Genomic DNA, 19,637 nt, shown 5'->3' with positions numbered 1-19,637 from the left:
CTGGTGTTTACAAGTCCTGAAGGGTACGGGTGGTTTTTTTTAGTTGCATTGAGGTTGAGGAGGCAGCTTTGTTATCTCGCTTTAAGTTGGGAACAACAACAAACATCTTCCACCCACACACACACAGTGAACACTTTGTCCAAACCGGGAGAAGTTTTCTTGCCGATTTAGTTTAACGCTCGTCTCTGAGAGCCAGCTGGAGCAGACGAAAGTTTTAAGTTTGGTGGGGAAACTCAGCTCATGTGGTTACCACGTCGTGGCTGCTGAAAATCTCTCTCTTTCTCTCTTCCTCTCACAGGTTGTGTAAAAAGCGTCAAGGGCGGAAAACAGCAAGCCTCCTCCTCTGGGTCCTCCCCCCCCCACCCCCCCAACCCCCCCTGCCTGCCTGCCTGCCTGCCAGCCCCATCTTTCCTCTGGAGGAAAAGAGGCAGTCGGCAAGTGCTGCAGTGGAGGAAAGGTGGCTGACGGCGACCCAGAAGCTGCTTCCGAAATAAATCTGAGAAAAGAAAAATCTCAAGCTGCTTCGTAAAGACGGCGTCAACATCACAGTTTCCTGGAGGGTTTTTTTGGGGGGTTTTTTTGTTTTTTTTGTGGATATCTGAGTTGGGGTCAGAGAGTCCGCAGCCATGTCGCCTTTCCTGCGGATCGGCTTCTCCAAATTCGAGATGGATCCCAGTCTGGCCTACCATGAAGAGGTGCTGGACCCATACTGTGCCGTCCACATGAAGGAGGCCATCGACACAGGTTAGTGACGTGGCCGGGTTTATCAACAACACTGAGGTTATATCGCTGGTTATAGTGATTAGATTGCACCGAATGATTATTTTATATTATCAGTTAATCATTAAGTTTATGAAATAGTCCCAGAGCCCAGGGCGTCATCTTTAAATGTCCCAAAACCCAAAGACATTCAGTTTGTATATTGATATAAAAACAGAGAAATGCTGTGAATTCTCACTTTTATCTGAAACAACTAATGGATGATCAGAATTGTTGGCTGACTAATCTGTTTGCAGAGTAACTTTTTCACCAGTGCAGGTGATGTCACCAGGGTTAGACCAACATCTCTGCCCTCGTTGGCCTTTTATTGACATCCAGTTGTGGCCTCGTCAGCGTCGTCTTACTCTAATGTGCTGATTATTGATTAGATACGTGTCGACTGTGGCACTGATGCAGACAGCAGCACACCGGCTGCCTGTAGCAAAACATTCACCTATAATGAAACGATCCAATGAGGCGTCTTGGCACAAGTATGTGTGTAAATATAATCAGTTGTGGTGACGGTGTCATCCGGGGTTTGGATGCGTCATTGGTTTAAAAACCGGAGCTGACACAATCTGTCAGTTAATCAGTTTCAACAAAAAATTAATTGGCAGCTACTTAAATAATCAATTTTTTGACACATTTCCTAATTTGATCATTTTTTTCTTCATCTCACATGGTAGTTAAATTAGTATTTTTGTGTTTCGGACTGATGGTCGGTCAAAACAAGCTATTTGAAGTTGTTACCTTGGCAACTGTGAAACTGTGATTAGCATTTTTTTTTTTTTGCTATTTTCTGACATTTTCTAGTCAAAACAATTATCAGTTATTCAGGAAAATAACAGATGCAGCTTCAACTTTAACTGTGTTTCAGTGTCTTTTCAACACTTTCAAAGAATAGAGTTTAATTTCTATAAATTATAATTTCTTTACAATTCATTTTAACACATTTATTACATTTGAACAGATTGACAACACAAAATATTCACTCTACATTAATTCCAGTTAAAGCTTTTGCGTTTGCTCCTGTCAGCGCCGCGCGGTATGTTCACTGGATCTTTCTCAGAAAAAAGGAAAAAAAGTTGCTCTGCCACCCAGGAAGTGATGCGTTTAGGATCAGCAAAGCAGCAACAGTGGGTGTCATGAATAAATATAGAAATGGTGAAGTAGTATGTTTATTTTTAGCCTCTGTTTGACCTTAGGTTAGTGTGTGAAACTGTCACAAAACTAAATCAAACATGAGTCACACAGATCAGCTTTAGATATTCTCTTAGAGAGTCGGTTATTGTGAGTTTCACCTAAAAAAAAAAGAACAAAAAAGAAAGAACTTAAACAGCTTGTAAGACGACAAAGACAGTAAATATCTACTGTGTGTAATACTGTGAGGGAGTCTGAGGTGTAGGATGGCCGGCTCCACACATCTGGACTGATGTGTGCAAAAGAATTCAACAGCAGATAAAAGGCAGCACTGTAAATGCGATTGGGTCCAAATACTACGCCTCCATATCCTCCATGTTTTTAAAACAAAAAGAAAAAAAAAAAAGGTCTTCATTGTGGTTGTTGATTCTCTTCCAATGTCACAACTTCCCAGCGCGATAGCGGACTCACAGCAGATATCTCTGCTCTGCATCTGGCTATCTTTAACCACTGGTTCAGGATAGAGCCAGAAAAAACAATGAATGTGTCACTGAGAGGAAAGAGGAGCGTTCTGATGTTTCTTTTCCTCCTTCTGTGTAAAAAAAAAACCCAAAACGAAACCACAAGGCCGGTCCTGCGAGGCAGCAGAGGAAGACTCTGTGAATGTGTGTATTTCATTTACACTGGAGGGACGATGTCGTTTAGTTTCATTTTATTTTACCTCAGATAAACGTCACGAAGACTGTCAACATCTTAAAATATGAAGAGCATTAAAAAGAAACAATAAGCAGCAGTGGGTTTTTACCAGCAGGACATTACTGTGCATCACAGGAGCTGAGTGTTTCAGTGTTTCTGACGGACACATTGCTCACTGGCACCATGCTGAGTTTGTGAAATTAGTAGCTGATGATGAGAAACTTCCAGGATGGATTAAAAAAAAACAAAAAAAACAAATTAAAATAAAAAGCATCAAGACATCTCCCATCAGGCATTTTGGCTCGCTGCAGCTGATTTCATCTTCAAATAAAAGTGATGGAAAGCGGCGATAAACAGCTTTCCTCTGAAGTGCTCAGGCTCTTTTTTTCACTCTGCCAAGCACGAGTCGTACGCAGAACTGAATCGTTTAAAAAGACTCTGTTTAAAAAGACTCTGTTTTTGTTTTCAGAAATAGTGAAAGAATCAAAGTTCAGTTAAAGCCAAAAGTCAACGTCTCAACCGCTCCTGTCTATTGCAGTAGAATGAGGTTTACTAGGGCCTAAAATAGTAAATATTATCATTGAAATAATATTATGCATTGAGGTATCAAGTGAACACAGTGGTTATTGGCTGGTGTATTTCATATCTTTGTTACTGTCCATAAATCACGTTAGGAACAAAACCAACAGATCAATACTTTGTCTTCTCTTCCACAAACCCACTGGCTCCTTCCAAACGATGTACAAGTTTAAAACCACAGCTCACAAATATATAGTTTCAATCTTATAAACAGGAAACAAATCAAGCTATTTGAAGTCTTTATACCTTGGGAAACTGTGCTAAGACACAGCTAAGATTAGCATTTTTTGCTAATACCGGCATTAATTGCTAAAACAGCTGTAGCTTGTAGAAACCGTTGCTCAAACAAGAGGAAAGAGTGTTAATTTGTCGGGGGCTATTTTCAGCGGCGGATTAGCTCACTGGCTCCTACCAAAAGTACATCTTTAAAAACAGCTCACAAATATATAGTTTCAATCTTATAAACAGAAAACAAAACAAGCTATTTGAAGTAGTTATACCTTGGGAAACCGTGCTAAGAAACAGCTAAGATTAGCATTATTGGCTAATCACAGCTTTCACTTCTTAAACAGCTTTAATTTGTAGCAAATGTTACTCAAACAAGAGGGAAGAGTATTCATTTTCAGTGGTGGATTAATACACATCAATACACAAAGGTACATCTTTGAAACTATATCTTTTTTTGGTTGTTTTTAATTTTATAAACAGGGAACAAAACAAGCTATTTGAAGCTGTTATACATTGGGAAACTGTGATTAGCATTTTTTTTTTTTTTTCCAAATCAAAGTTAAGACGATTAGGAAAGAAAAGCTAATCACAGAATTAATCAGCTGTAGCTCGTAGCAAACGTTACTCAATCAAGAGGAAAGAGTGTTAACTTGTTGGGGACTATTTTTAGCGGTGGATTAATACACATTTGGTGCTCCACTGAGTATTTCTGGCATCAGGACGGTGTGTGTGGGATGCAGTTAAAATAAAGTAGTTTGTGATGAAGGAACATGTCAGCCACTGACAAAAGAGACGAAAGACAACAGTGATTAAGCAGTAGTTACAGTTACAGTAACAGTAACAACATTTTACACAAGCCCTTTGCCTCTGCTCTGTAATTGCTCAAACTTCTTTTTAGCACCATTTCCTTTTTTTTTCTGTTGTTGTGGTAATATGAGCTATATCCCCCTGGGCTAGTGGAAAATCCTCTTCCAACAGCTCGTCTCCGTGGTCAAACAGTGGGCCATTCTTTGTCAACTTCCACCTTCAGTGAACTATTTAAATGTGGCAGAGCAGCTGAGTCAAGGCCGTGGAGCTCAGGTTTAAAACATACCAGACAGTTTTTAGATGAAAGCATATTACAATGACTTTGAATTTAAACTCTCAAACAAAACCTTATTTAATGTCTCCATAAATGTAAACTCACTTGACGCCGCAGAGACACGAGAGCACACTCACGTCTACACGCCACCATAGTCCTTTTTCAAAGAATAACACAGGAACTGACTGAGTGCTGGCTGACACCAAACCATGTCACTTCTCACTTTGCATAACTTTGCAAGGAAACTTTCTTTAACAAAAAAAAAAAAACACACACGCACACACAAAGTCAGATGTAGCTTGTGTGTCTGTGGAGACATATTTTCCTCTCTGGTTGCTGTAACCAGCACAGATGGCAGCTGGCAGGGACGGTGGACAGACCAGCGATGAGCTGTTGATGGAGAAGGCCGCAGATCACTTTGAGAGTAAAAAGCTTAGCGGGCTTTATTGTTGAGGCAGCAGGATGGCATGTGGTGGTTATGTAAGTGGATATATGGGATGTTATTGCAGAGGAAAAAAACAAATCAGCAGATGTCAATTACGAAGGCCAGGATGGTCTTTTTTTTATTTCCCTGGCCGTGTGATAGAGACTGAAAATCTCAACTCTATAAGATGATAATCTTAAAGGTCTGCGCATATGTTCAACTTCATGCAATGCAATCTAAATGTATGACACATTTGAACTAAAAGCAAGTCAAGGATTTATCTTTAAATCACAGTATGAGGCTGTTAAAGAGCATCTATTCCACTGAGAGCGATATCCTGCACATTCATCCCATTTACCCGGATTAATTCCTGGTTTCGGTTTCCGACACTGGCAGGAAATCATCCGGATGTTATTTATCCAAATCTGTGAGTTAAATGCTTGAAGGATATGGATTGCGATATTCTATACTTCAGTTATTGTCAACAAATGCCATAACAAGACCAAAGCTAACAGCATATTATTATCTCAATACTTTTCCTGTCCCATTTGCTCATACTGATGAATCTTTAAAACAGGTCACAAATAATAATAATGATCTCATCAAAAGGCTCATTCATTTCCCAAAACACACTAGTTTATAACAACTGCTGAAACAAGAGGAAATAGTGCCATTTGTCGGGGACTATTTTCACTGGCAGATTACTTCGCGTTTATGTTTTTAATATGGTTTGGACAACAATGGAGCTCTCTGGCACAGAGGAATAAGAGCTACCAGTCCACCGTTTGTTTCCTGCCAGGAACAGTGAGAAATTACATTTGCTGACACACAGGATTTCTAGGTATTAAAGTGAAAGTCAAAGTGAAAATTTCTGTGCAGCTTTAGTTTCATCTTATTCTCCTGTCTGTTGCTGAGACAAACCAAAGTGAAGAACAGTCCTGTAAATAAAGCGATGTCTTTTGTTGTTGCTGTACAGAGAAGGGCCAAGTGTACAAGCAGAAGAAGCCCACCATGTACCCGCCGTGGAGCACCACGTTTGACGCCCACATCCATCGCGGTCGCATCATGCACGTGATGGTGAAGGACCGGACGGCGGAGCTGAAGTCTGAGGCCACGGTGGCTCTGGACTCGCTGGCGGCACGCTGCAAGAAGGAGAACGGCAAGCTGGAGATCTGGGTTAGTGCGGCGTCCACAGACCGGGCTGTTTGACTATTCTGGCTGAGTCCAGATGGGCAGACACATTTTTGGGTCAAAAGACCAAATGTTTAAAAAGAGGTAAATCCGCCTTAAAGACATAAAAAAAAAAACTACTGTGTCCATTAACAGCTGAGGCCGAGACATTATGTTCTCAGGTTCGTTCTCGTGAGGACGATAAATCAGTAATCCCATTACTTAACCTCAAGGATGAACTGATTCAGAATTGGTGGTCAAAGGTCAAAGGTCACTGTGACCCTTCTAAGTCTTCAGTAAATAATGAGTCTGGACAGGCACTGATGTTAACTGCAGCTTGACTGGTTGGTGGAGGGGGACGACAATGAGGTGGTAATTGTAGCTGGTACAAGCATCATCGCCTGCGCTGCACCACCCACAAAACTGCTTTTCTAAAGCCCTTTGAAATGTCCCAGCAGGAAAAAGGACAGGTGTAATTAATAACACTGATGATGCCTGACATGTGTCTTAGTAAGATATATGAGTCAGTAAGTCTGCATCCTCAAACTGCAACACCTTACTGGCAGGTAGCCAGTTCAATTTCTAGCTACACCCGTGTTTCCACTCTGAGACTTAAAAAATCTACTGTGAGAAGAAAACCTGTACTGGCAGTTTTGTTTTAGATTTTTTTATTGATTAAATTTGCACAGAGTGCCAGGGTAGGAATTTATTTATATTTAAATAATTACTGTTATTATTATTTATAACTTATATATGACCTGTACTGTGTGTGTACTTGTGATCTCGGGATCATCAGCCCCCGGTTTACACCACACCCTCGTTTACACCATAACAATTATGGGATCATAAGATGGCGCTTGTTATGAGATGACAAAAGATAATTATTACATGGTAAGAACATAATTAATGAGCGATTAAAAGGAATTCACGATTTATGTCATGATTGTTGATCTAAAAACGAATCATACTTATGGAGCTGTTTGGAGCCCCAGTCGGACTGTCGTCACTTTCCGATACCGAGTCACTGTAGCGTCCAGTCTGCTCTGAAAAGGTAGCGCTGCTCAGAGGTCGTATTATGACCTCGTCTTGTAAATGCAACATTGGCTGGAGCACTTTCCAAGATTCGTAACTAAACAGCTGTTGATGCTAACATTAGCTAGGTAGCACTAGCAAAACTTACAAATAGCGCTTGTAAATTAAGATGAAAACTGTCCATGTATCTTATCCCTCTATTTTTTTTTATCCCAGAATGCACCAGACTGTCCCCAGTTTCTCTTTTTACTTTTAATTAACCAGAAATGAAAAACACAGCACTTGTTGTTTACCAGAGATTTTTTTTTTTCCCCTGGAAAGAACTTAGTGACAACAGACGCCAAATGTCTTTTCTACCAAAACTAACAAAGAAGCAAAAATAAATGGATGAATAAAGTCAAACACAATCTGGTGCTGAGTTTCCTCCCTAGTCTGGGACAGTCTGTCTGTCTCAGTGAGGCCAAACAGCATGACATGCTCTGTTTCTCCGGCATCAGTTGATGCATCATCATTCTGAATCAACACACTTCCCTTTTTTATTTTCAGCGTTTTTCTCACTACAAATTTTTCTCATGAGGTTGTGTTTCTAAGACATTACGTCTGTCTCAGTTTTTCTTTTGTCGTTCTCTCTGTTTCAGCTGGAGCTGAAGCCACAGGGTCGCCTGCTGATGGAGGCCAGATATTTCCTGGAGAAAAGTGGTGAGTGGGTCAAACCCTCCAGCGCTAATATAATGCAATATAATGTAAGACGCAGGGCTTAGCTGGAACTACGAGCAAAAACTACGAGCAAATGCAGAAAGTGAAAATAAGAGATAGTTTTCTTTATGATCTGAACTTCCAAGGTTTGGAAAGTCTTAAAAAAAAGAATTAGAAAAAAGGAAATGTTTCTTGCATCTTCCTAGAAATGACACGTCTACAACCAAGTCTTTTTTTTTTAAAACTTATTCTGAGTAAATTGTTGCTGCTTCCAGAAACAAGAAAATGCATCATTTCCTGAGCAGCATACAACATTTTTGACAAAAGTCAGGTTTTTCAAACTGGCAGCTACTGATTTTATGGAATTTTATGTGGAATCGCTGTCAAGAAAAAACATTTATAGCCCCCACTTTTCCACATTTTATTCTTTTAAACACTTTAATTTGACAGTTTTGAGATATTTGAGTGAATATTTTGATTTTCTCAGGTTGAAATACTGAATAAATATAGTTAATGATCATAAAAGTGAGAAATCAAAAGCCTGTACCACACCCTTTGTGTGTTTTAATGCACCTAAATCAATTTTTTCCCAAACGAAAAATAAAACTTCTGACCCTCTGCCGGTTCTCAGCACTGCACGTTCGCTTTGTGTTGGATCCTTTTCACCGGGTGCTATCCTGACATTAACACGACGCCAAGGCCTGAGAAGTCAGCGAGAACTAAAAGGAAGAGGCCACCTCACCTTCCTATATTTAGAGCCTGCTAATAGGAAATCACCGCTCAGAATAACAGGTGGCAGAGCGACTGGTGAACCGTGACAGTTTGATCCGTGCAACTTCCTCCTCGACTACATGGGAACACGCATGATGTTCAACTTTTCGTCATAATCAGGCAAATTATGTAACTGTGCTCCAACGGACACACACTCCTTTCTTCTTTAATACTTAGTTTCTGTCTTTCTCTGCCTGACATCAGTGTAACCATCTGTGTTTAGCACTGAGCTTGAGGGGAAGTTGTGTGTTGGAACTATTTCTTGGCAACCAACAGTCGCGGCCCTGCAGATCGTTGATGACGATACAAAGGGAAATAAATGGCAACAAACAATAAATAAAACAATATTAGGATTCAAAATTTAAAAAGTCAGGAATAGATTGATTTTAATGTTAATGCAAATTTCTTGCTAAACGAATGCATACACTGTAGTTGCAATTTAACTACTAAAACCACAGTTATACAGATACACTTAAGTGCATTAAGATACACAAAAACTTAATAACATAATGCACACAGCATCCCAAAGTCTGTTCATAACAGCAAGGTTGCCAGGTTTGACACTCTTGTGCCTGCACTCATGGACTGTATCTGGCTATCTGTGATATAGCTGTAAGACGCTGCGGTTGGTGTAAGAGTTTAACAAACAACATACAGCGTGTAAATGAAACAGATAACAAGGTCCTGGTTGGCATTAGCATAGCTAGCTGTTTCCAGCCGCCTACGGTCTTTATGCTAAGCTACGCTAGGCATGTCCAAAGTCCTACTTCGAGCTCGATGCACAGAAAACGAGACTGATACCGATGTTCTCATCTCACCTCTTGGAAAAATAAGTGAAGTATTCTTTTAATGTCGGGGTTTCCAGATAGAGTCAAGAGATTTGACAACGTTCAGACCAAAACACACCTAGAGTAATAAGAGCAGCATGTCATAATGTAGTGGTGTAAAGATGAACTAATAATATATTTTACCAATTTGTCCAATCATTAAAGTTTATAGCTTTATTTTCTCACACTTGAAACATTGCTGCAGTGGTTTTAGTATGAAACTTTGCAATTTACCGAATAATTTCAGTGTTTACACTCTCACTGTTTCATGAAATGAAAAGCAAAGTTTTTGTGTGTTAAACTGTAAAGATTATAAATCCGGATTATGAAGTGTGGGACTGTCTCATCCATACGAATCGGTATAAATTAACTCTTTATTGAAAATGAAACTGAGATATACTGCTGGTAAGAAACACTTCTCGGCCCAGAAAAGGTGAGAAACCCAAGTGTGAAACCTTCTTGTCAGTAAGTAATCACTCAGTAACCTGAGCTCAACAACATCTTCCGTCTTTTGCATTTTTTAAATAAAAGGTCGTACGATGTGTTTCAGATGCTGCAGGTCAGACCGAGGGAGACCCCGAGTCCGAACGGGAGCAAGACGGTCTGTTCGCCCTCCATCAGCGACGCGGTGCCATCAAACAGGCCAAAGTGCACGTCGTCAAATGTCATGAATTCAGCGCCACATTCTTCCCACAGCCAACCTTCTGCTCCGTCTGCAAAGAGTTTGTCTGGTACGCGACCGACTACAGATATCAAAAAAAATCACCAAATTAGTCATTTTCCTTGTCGTTGCATTAGTCATGTCACCTGTTTTTTCTCCACTGCAGGGGGCTTAACAAGCAGGGTTACCAGTGCAGACGTAAGTGTCGGTTTATTTTCCGCTGGTATATTGGGGTTTTAATGATGCTTGATGATGTGTCTGACCCTCTCATGTTTGCGTTTTTTTAGAGTGCAATGCAGCTATCCACAAAAAATGCATAGACAAAGTCATTGCCAAATGCACCGGCTCGGCCATAAACAGCAAAGAAACGATGGTAAGTCTCTATGACAGTGCACTCTCTGTTCCGAGCAACCGTAGTTGAACTTGGTGGTTGCTGACACGGTATGTGTAAAAGATTTGTAAAACTTGTGGTTATAATGCTTACTAATCAAGCAGTCTACTCATGCAGAGATATCATTTACACCAGACGCTCCCCGTCTTGTCTCATTTGCCGCTTTCATCTTCTCGCTCTTGTTTCACTTCCTCCTGAGCCACATGCCTGCTGAGTTAATAAATCCCAAAGAGTGTGCATGCAAAAAAAACCTGCTGTTGTAATACACGGTAGAAACGTCAGACCTGCCTCCCACTGTCTGGATACAGGAAGTGCTCCTGTTCATTTCTGTCCTAAGGTCTTGCAAGCCTGTTAGCGACTAGGCCCTCCCATCCTCAAGGTGTATGACGCTCTGTCTGCTCACTGTGTTTTGCAGATCCACAAGGAACGCTTCAAGATCGACATGCCGCACAGGTTTAAAGTCTATAACTACAAAAGCCCCACCTTCTGTGAACACTGTGGGACTCTGCTGTGGGGGCTCGCCAAGCAGGGGCTCAAATGTGAGGGTGAGAGGCGGGAGTTTTATGATTTCTGTGTCGTGTTGAGATACTGGACTTAAAGGTCACAGCTCTCTTTGTGTTAACGCAAGAGACGTCAGCACCTCATGAAGGAAAAGCTCATAATTATTGCTGTCGGATTTTCGTTGTGTACATTACAGCGCAGCAGAGTTTACAATCTGACTGACGTAGCTGCAGGTTTCTGTGTGTAATCATTGGGGAAGAAACAGCTGGAAATATCTAGTGTAATAACAGATATCTTACATATAACATCACTATGCTGGGAAATCCAAAACAGCAACTTTTTCTACTACTCTAAACTTTTCAGATAATCCAAGATGCCATTTACACCTGGTATTAAAATGTGATCTGTATCCAGATCGGGAAAAACGCAGGGTGTAACTGCATTGTGATCAGATCTGCATGACCACAACAATACGAGTAAAACGAAGAATTAGAAAAACAAACAAAAAGAAATTTAAAAGATAAAAAGTTATAAATAAAGTAAGTTTACATTGGCCCGGTGTGTGCTGCAGCTGGCCTGTGCAGTCCAGTCAATTCAAGGAAATTCTATTCACATAGACCAAAATCAATCAATCAAAGGGCTTAAGTCTCTGCACAGAATACAGCATCTTCAGTCCTTAGAGCCTCAGTTCAGACAGAAAGCAACAGGGGAGGAATCCCTCTTCCAAAAGATCCACAGAGGAAAAGACAGAGGATGGATTTATTTTTCCAATCCCCCCGGTTTATTTGCAAAAATTCCAAAACGCCAGATTTGGAAAATAGATACTTTCCTGCTCTGATAATGAAGTCCTAACATGATGCTCCCCAACAGCTGCCACATTTCTGGTCAGAAATATTCACCGAATTCTTTGCATGTGTTGGATGATCGGACAGAAACAAACCGCAGCTGCTGCAGCAGCAGGTGGGAAATATAGCGTTCCATGTGAAATTAATCTCGAGCCAACACGCAAGTGTGTGCGAGGCGGTGTGAGTTGTGTTGTTGCTGGTACACACTCAATATGTGAAGAACACATGAGACAACAACAAGAGGAAAAAATGAAGAAGCTGTTTAAGCCAACTAAGAGAGTAATGTTCTTTATCTTGCTTTGTCTTACCTCGTTAAAACATTATTGCAACATAATATGAAACAATATGTGGAGGTATGATGAGTAAAGTGTATTATACATCTGCCTGTAGCAAAAGTAGACTATGCAATATATTACTGTGGATTAATCCTTTGACTTATTCTGAACTGGAGGATAATGCATCATTAATTTGGTTCGACTCCTCCCTCTTCACATGAGCAAAGTTTATTAAATAGCGTCATTTCTGTAACAGGTCCAAACGGCTTTAGTGTTATTACATGGTGAACTGTGTTTTCTGTGCAGAGTGTGGCATGAACGTCCATCATAAATGTCAGAAGAAAGTAGCCAACCTCTGTGGGGTCAACCAGAAACTGATGGCTGAAGCTCTGGCCATCATCGAGAGCAAACAGCAGGTAAGATGCAAATATATTCTGTCCTTTTAAAAATGTTTAATCTTTGTGCATTTTGTGGAATTGCTTCTTTGGAAACTAATTTAATACAACCCAGGGGTCTTTTTGAGTCCAAATCAAGCATTTTTCTCTCTTTTACATTGATTTGTGTGATTGATTTACCTTTAAAACTTATTCGATTCAAGTTCTACCGTAATCTAAGCATGAAAAGTTTAATAGGGTTGTAAGGTGTTCTGTTAAATTGTTCATTTTACCGGTTGTGGATTTTAGAGTTTTAGTGTCTCAAAGTTAAAAATGAAAAATAAAAAACTTTGTTAAAGGCTGAACATATTCTATGAAAGTAAATGTTGGATCACTGTTCCTACCTTTAACCTTCAGGCAAAAAGCACCAGAGAATCTGAAATCATTGGTCGAGAAGGTCCAGTAGGTGTTGGCCAGCCTGGAGTGGTCCGAGCTCCGTCCGGGTTAATAATGGGTCTACCGGCCACGGCTACACCTGCAAACAAAGGTACGCAAACTCTAAAGTCTTCCTTCCCGTCACACCTGTTCATTTCCTCAGTTTTTTTTTTTAATAACACGCTCTGGTTTACTTTGCGTGTGTTTTTCTGACATGCCTGTTGTCGCAGATGTGCAGGGTGTTTCATGGGAGGGACCAACAGACGGCAGCAGGTCGGTCACCGTGGCGTTGAGAGAAGAGGAGCCTCTGTACGCCGTCCCACGGAAGGATCACCAACCCAAGTTCAGCGTCGATGACTTTGTCCTGCACAAGATGCTGGGGAAGGGCAGCTTTGGCAAGGTACTGGAGATGATCTGATTCACAGAAGAAAAGCAAAGCACAGAACAGGACTGACATCAGACCTGAGCAACATAATGCAAAAAGTAGCTGCAACAAAAAAAAACATTGAGGTTAAATATTCGGCATTTCACGGTGTTAGATTTTCTGCATCATTTGTTTTAGAGGAAAGAACAAACTATACATATAAAACATGTCCAGATGTATGAGATGATTAGTTGTTAGATTATTGCAGTGTTGTTTATAGGAATATGTTATAGCTAAGAAATAATAGACAACTTCAGGGAAACACCTTTTCCACTAGTTTCCACCCATCAAAGAATGATATTCTAGTCATTCTCATTAACATTTCATAAAGCACATTGTAAGAATTGTGGTTACACTTGTTTGTGCAGCGTGTTTCCACAGAAAAACCACAGACCTGCTGCTCTGACAGCAGTGGTTATTATCAGCATAAGGGGGACATTAAGTGAGTGGGCAACAGGAAGAGAGTGAGAAATAAGAAAGGCACTCAGAGCTCCGCCAGTGCAAATGTCAAACTTCAGAGGAAAAAATTCAAATTCAGAGCAAATGATCTGAAACTGCCCCAAAATGAAACGGGTTCGTCACTGGCTCACGCACCTTCCTTCCACAAAGTTCAGTGCAAATCACTTCATTACTTTTTGCTGACAAACCGCCAAACAGCAAGTCAAAAAACATAACCTCTGTTGGCGGATGTCAAACTGTCAGCAGGTTTTCAGATGTTCTTGCTGTGTTTCCAGGTGTTTCTAGCTGAGCTGAAAAAGACAGGCCAGTTTTTTGCAGTCAAGGCTCTGAAAAAGGACGTGGTGCTGATGGATGATGATGTGGAGTGCACTATGGTGGAGAGGAGGGTCCTGTCTTTAGCCTGGGAGAATCCTTTCCTCACGCACCTTTACTGCACCTTTCAGACCAAGGTAACGAGGATTTAGATGTTCAGAGCTCGTCCGTAGACATTCACTCCAACCCCTCCACACCTCTGACATATCTGCGTTTTCTGCATCCAGGAGAACCTGTTCTTTGTGATGGAGTATCTGAACGGAGGGGATCTGATGTTCCACATCCAGAGCTGCCACAAGTTCGACTTGCAAAGAGCCACGTATGTATCCAGCCCAAAGCCACAACATCCAATATTAACGCAAAACGTAACGCAGTCACTGATGTCAAGGGAGTCGAGGTGTGGTGCATCACTTCAGTGAACATCTTTGTCGATTGTTTTCACATTCGCTGCATCTTGTTGTTGTTTTCTTCTGTTACAAATAAAGAAAGAAAATAAGGTGATACTAGGCGATGGACTATTACATTTCTGTTTTAAATAGTACAAATTTGTCTTTAAATACAACTTTCTTTCACTTTTCTCTCCTCTTCTGAGTTACTTGATGGGTGGAGAAATGGTAGTGAGGGAGGAGATGCAGTAACACACTCCATGTTTTCCTCTGTCTGCAGCTTCTATGCAGCTGAGATCATCTGTGGGCTCCAGTTCCTGCACTCTAAAGGAATCATTTACAGGTGGAGTCTCAAGTTTGGTATAATTCTACACAATCCAGAAAACCAAACTGAGAACTGCTTCCTGATTTCTTCTCCCTTCGTCCTCCTGTTCCTCTGCAGAGACCTGAAGCTGGACAATGTGCTGTTGGACTCGGAGGGCCATATAAAGATAGCGGACTTTGGCATGTGTAAGGAGAACATGCAGGAAGACTTGCGGACCTCCACCTTCTGCGGGACGCCGGACTACATTGCCCCTGAGGTGACTGTGCGCTCATTTGTTCAGTATTGTAGATTAAAGGATAAATCAACACCACTGCACTGAGCATGTCGGTCTACACACCAATGAATCGGTGATATCGCAACAGGTGTTTGGATTAGAAATATCCTTTCCCGAGTAGCTCTCTTTACATTTTCTTAGGTTGCATTGGTTTAACTTGTGTTACTTGTGTGATTGTGTATCAGATCCTGCTGGGTCAGAAGTACAACAGCTCGGTGGACTGGTGGTCGTTCGGAGTACTGCTGTACGAGATGCTGATCGGTCAGTCTCCGTTCCACGGCCGAGACGAAGAGGAGCTGTTTCAGTCCATACGGACGGACAACCCCATCTACCCGCGCTGGCTCACCAAAGACGCCAAGGACATTTTAGTCAAGGTCAGGCGCTGTGTGTGCTCAAAAGTGCTGGTTGACCTTTGGGTTTTGCATCTTCAAACTGTAACTCCCTGTAAGAATAGGATAAAAAATACTGAAAGAAAGGGTTTACTAGAGTATGTCATGTATCTAACCTTGGCTCTGGTGCATCTGTGCTGCAGCTGTTTGTCAGAGAGCCTGAAGAGAGGCTGGGAGTAAAAGGAAACATCAGGCAGCACAGTTTCTTCAGCAGCACTGACTGGATCTCCCTGGAGCAACGGCAAGTGGCGCCACCCTTCAGGCCAACCTTAGTAAGTACAGCCGGGTCTGTTCACAGGCTACAGTCTAACCCAAAAACACACAGACATTACATGCGAGTTTGAATTTGTTCAAGCTTGAGTTTTGACCCACCCATAACCATGACTAAAAGGGATCTAAATTAGAAGGGCCTGATTTTCCTCTTGGCTGCAGTAGACCTGTTTGCAAATATAACAAGATGGATTTTATGCTTTTCAGTTTGACTTTCTGTCTCTTCTGCATATTGTTGCCACACCCAGTTCCAGAGGAAACTCATTTAATGAAACAAACATACTGAGAAGCAGCATTGAAATACCATGAAAAACAGAGACTCTTGTTTACACAAAAATGTGTGCAACATCTGGATGAAATCATAAGTAATATATTAAAAAATAAGGATTACTGGTCTAGTTAAGGCACTTCATATTTTTCTGTTTTTATATCATTATCAAATAAATATCTTCTGATTTGGACTGTTGCCCAGATAAAACAATCAATTTGAGAATTTTACCTTTTTAGAGGGAACAGTACTATGTCGAAGGTAGGGTTAGGGTTAGGCCAAACAATCCTACTACACTTGTCCACACCCATAGATCTCAACCATAAATGTCTAATTTCTGAACAAAAATGCTGTAGGTTGCAAAAGTTAAGTGAAATTCCTCTACCATGTTTGGTGCAAGTTGGTTCAGTACTTTTTGCATAATCCTGGTGACAGCAGGTGACCAGCAAACCAATTAGGAAGGAACTCAATTGATTCAAACAACATGAACCAGACTTAAGAGAAAAAATATTATAAATTTAGCACAAACGATCTGGATCTGCCCCAAAATTGAATGGGTTCTTCCCTGGCCCGTGACCCAACCCCTCCAACAAGTTCAGTGTAAATCGGTTGAGTCATTTTTCTGTAATCCTGCTGACAAATAACACATTAATGAAAACATAACCTTTGAATTTCTATGATACAAACAAAGATAATGGCATTTGTATAGTTTAATACTAATGTTAACCAAAATCTTTCACTAATCCTGAACGTTAACTGAGCTTTTCATTTAATGATGCATATGTGAAAGCAGCAAGTTGACAGTTGGTTCTTTTTATGGCGGAGGTAAACAATATCCTGTAAAAATTAAAATATATTTTCTTCTTCTACCCTCACAGTCGTCGCCCAGCGACTGCAGCAACTTCGACAAAGAGTTCATCAACGAGAAGCCTCGGCTGTCATGTGCCGACCGGACGCTCATCAACAGCGTTGACCAGACGATGTTCAGAAACTTCTCCTTCGTTAACCCGGGGATGGCTCGCATTGCGCGCTGACCACCTGACCAACAACCTACTACCTAACGAACAAAGCCGCTCAGTCACAACCAGCACTTCACTGTAACTGTTCAATCAAACTGCAGAGACTTTAGACGCTGAATGTCACAAATCTCAACTGTATCCATAAACATGATGATGACCACTAAAAGGGGGGTGTGTCCTGGGTGTAAGGCACACACAAACACAACTGTGACACGATATTTCGATATTTGATGCACGTCCTTTCTGTCTCTCTCCATTTTGAAACTTAAAATAGAAACATCCACAAATCTTTAAAAAAAAACAACCAGAAAACAAAACATCTGTGCTGAGACAGAGAGGCAAAGAAGATTAAACTAAGACTCTTAACAATATACATGAAGTCCATTATGATACCTCACATATAATTAGACAATTCTGTGTAGGCTTAAATCATAACTCACCAATTCCTTTCACTTTAAAAGCATGTAATTAATTACATATAGATTTCCCCCTTAAAAGTATCCAACCCCTAAACTTGCTTCCGTGTTTATCAGGGTATATTTATCAATAGAAAATGTGCTTGTAATTAACTTATGGTGCCTCATAATACTTTATGAAGTTCATGTCTTCAAGTAAAGCAAACGTAGTTGCGAGAGATTTAGTTACACCAATTAAATCTATTGTCCTGTTTTATTTTGTGTTTTATTCCATAGCATACTGAGTCGTTTACCTCCATTTTGGTACAGATGTTACGGCCCTTTGTTGTGTAAATAACTGTTAAGTAATCATGTTGACATACTGTACTGTTGTTGGAATCGAGCTGTTATTGTGTAGCAAAGGTGAATTACAGGTTTTTTTTGTTAATGTATGTTTTCTGATTGTACCTCAGGTGTTTTTATTGATGCTGTTACTTGGATAGATCCCTGCATACTGTAGTTTTTATTGTTCAGAATCATGTACAATAAAATGTGTGTTGTTTTTTGTAGACCGCTGTCTGTTTTTCTTCTGACTAGAACAACACTTTGGTTTATGCGTAGCATTAGTCATCTGATAAACTGAGTGTGGAGGGGGAGGTGCTGACAGAAAGAACTCAGTCTTTCCACTTGACATTTCTCTTACAAATATTTTTTCCGAAGTTAATGAAATTTACTAAGAAGTGGAGAAAACCTCTCAACCAGTTTTACTTAAGAAAAAAATATGTTTACGACATACAGTCCTGTACGTGGTGTAAGTGGAGTAGACTGTTTCATGTGTATGTGCTCTGCAAGGTTCACTAAGTTCTGTCAAACTTTTAAAGACTTTTTAATATCACATAGAATTAAATTAAATGCCGGTTTCACCATCATACCACCCAAAGTATTGAAGATATCAATAAATACCAGTAGATTATTTTTTATTATTTTTGGAATTATTTCCTGCCATAATCCTAATAGTATAATGAACTAGAAAATGCTTCTGCACAAGCTGAAGCTAAACTGTGTTGCTGACGTGAATTTGTATGAAGAAGCAGTTGAAGTAGTAACAGGAATTGAACAGAGCCGATGCCAACTGCCTACCACCTAACTGGGACAAAACAAGGCTTGTAGAACATGTTGGTTACAGTAGTACTGTATATCACCCGTAAAACCGCATATTTCATTGCATTACACAGGAAACTAGACAACTGAGCCACTTCTCTTTCTACCTAGTATTTCTTTATTTGGAGTGCGGTAGTGCTCTGAGTTGACATCAGATCTCTTCCTAGTAATCAAGGATAACTTGGTGTACAGCGTGTACTATAATTTCCCCTTTAACATGTCTCCACCCTCATGTGTTGGTGTCATTACATTACAGCATTCCTGTGGTTTGGTGAGTAACGGGATAAGAAATAAGATGATACACTGTCTTGAAAAAAAAAAAAAAAAAAAAAGACATTTCCCACAAACTATGGCAGTGGAAACCAGAAGAAGCAGCCGTAACAAAACACAAAATAAGAATTGACTCAGCTGCTTACACAGACATTTGGCGACTGATGATGAAATAATGGCAAAATACATTTTTAAGAGGTTACTAAAGAGATGAAAATAGGACAGGAGAAATGCAAATGACTGGATGGATAAAAATTAATTTGGATAGGTTGTTATAATCTTCACTATCATACTTTTTCTACCATAAGGGATTCAGTTGCTGTTAAAGTAGCCTTTTTTTTTTAAAATATTTAATCATGTGAATGCCCAATAACTTGACTCTATGACTCGCATATTTTTAGATACAGCATGACTTATACTTAAAGCATTTCATGATGTCTGATGTCTATTGCAAATAAAAGCTTATAAATCCACTTAGAAAAACAACGGAAAAAAAAGACGTTGCAGTACCTTCCCGAGAAACGTCCCGAGAAACGTCCCGTTTTTACGTTTTCTTCAATATCAGAGTAATCCAATGATATTCGCTTTACATTCATGGGTGCACTGCAATCAGGAACTGCTAATAGCTAATTCAGCATACTGTAAATGGCGCCAATTTGCCAAAATGTAAACAAATATAGGCAACAAAAGGAAGGGGGATGTTCAAGTTGTAGCAAGCCACTCACTGAATCCACTGCATTTTGTGAATTATAGTCCCGTTTCCTGTAATTTACATGAAACGTCACTTTTATCGTTTAACG

The 19,637-nt window shown here is 40.3% G+C and overlaps 1 protein-coding gene across 2 annotated transcripts; it reads left to right on the top strand.

The window, feature by feature from the left end:
* Nucleotides 1–409: 409 nt before the first annotated feature.
* Nucleotides 410–17,952, top strand: prkcq (protein kinase C theta). Of its 2 annotated transcripts, XM_022749187.1 has the most exons (17): nucleotides 410–744; nucleotides 5,884–6,083; nucleotides 7,748–7,808; nucleotides 9,954–10,134; nucleotides 10,231–10,262; nucleotides 10,352–10,437; nucleotides 10,871–11,000; nucleotides 12,383–12,492; nucleotides 12,868–12,997; nucleotides 13,116–13,285; nucleotides 14,044–14,217; nucleotides 14,308–14,399; nucleotides 14,747–14,809; nucleotides 14,909–15,047; nucleotides 15,251–15,439; nucleotides 15,598–15,726; nucleotides 16,871–17,952. In XM_022749187.1, the coding sequence occupies exons 1-17, from the start codon at nucleotides 627–629 to the stop codon at nucleotides 17,024–17,026; spliced, it is 2,160 nt and encodes a 719-aa protein (XP_022604908.1). In that variant the 5' UTR covers nucleotides 410–626; the 3' UTR covers nucleotides 17,027–17,952. The 2 variants fall into 2 exon arrangements, with proteins under 2 accessions (XP_022604908.1, XP_022604909.1); XM_022749188.1 differs by lacking the exons at nucleotides 410–744; nucleotides 10,231–10,262 and having other exon boundaries at nucleotides 6,052–6,083.
* The last annotated feature ends 1,685 nt before the right edge of the window (nucleotides 17,953–19,637 follow it).

Source organism: Seriola dumerili, unplaced genomic scaffold (assembly GCF_002260705.1).
Source record: "Seriola dumerili isolate Sdu_G_001 unplaced genomic scaffold, Sdu_1.0 BDQW01000138.1, whole genome shotgun sequence".
Lineage (NCBI taxonomy): Eukaryota > Metazoa > Chordata > Actinopteri > Carangiformes > Carangidae > Seriola > Seriola dumerili.
This window is presented reverse-complemented; position numbering and strand designations above follow the sequence as displayed.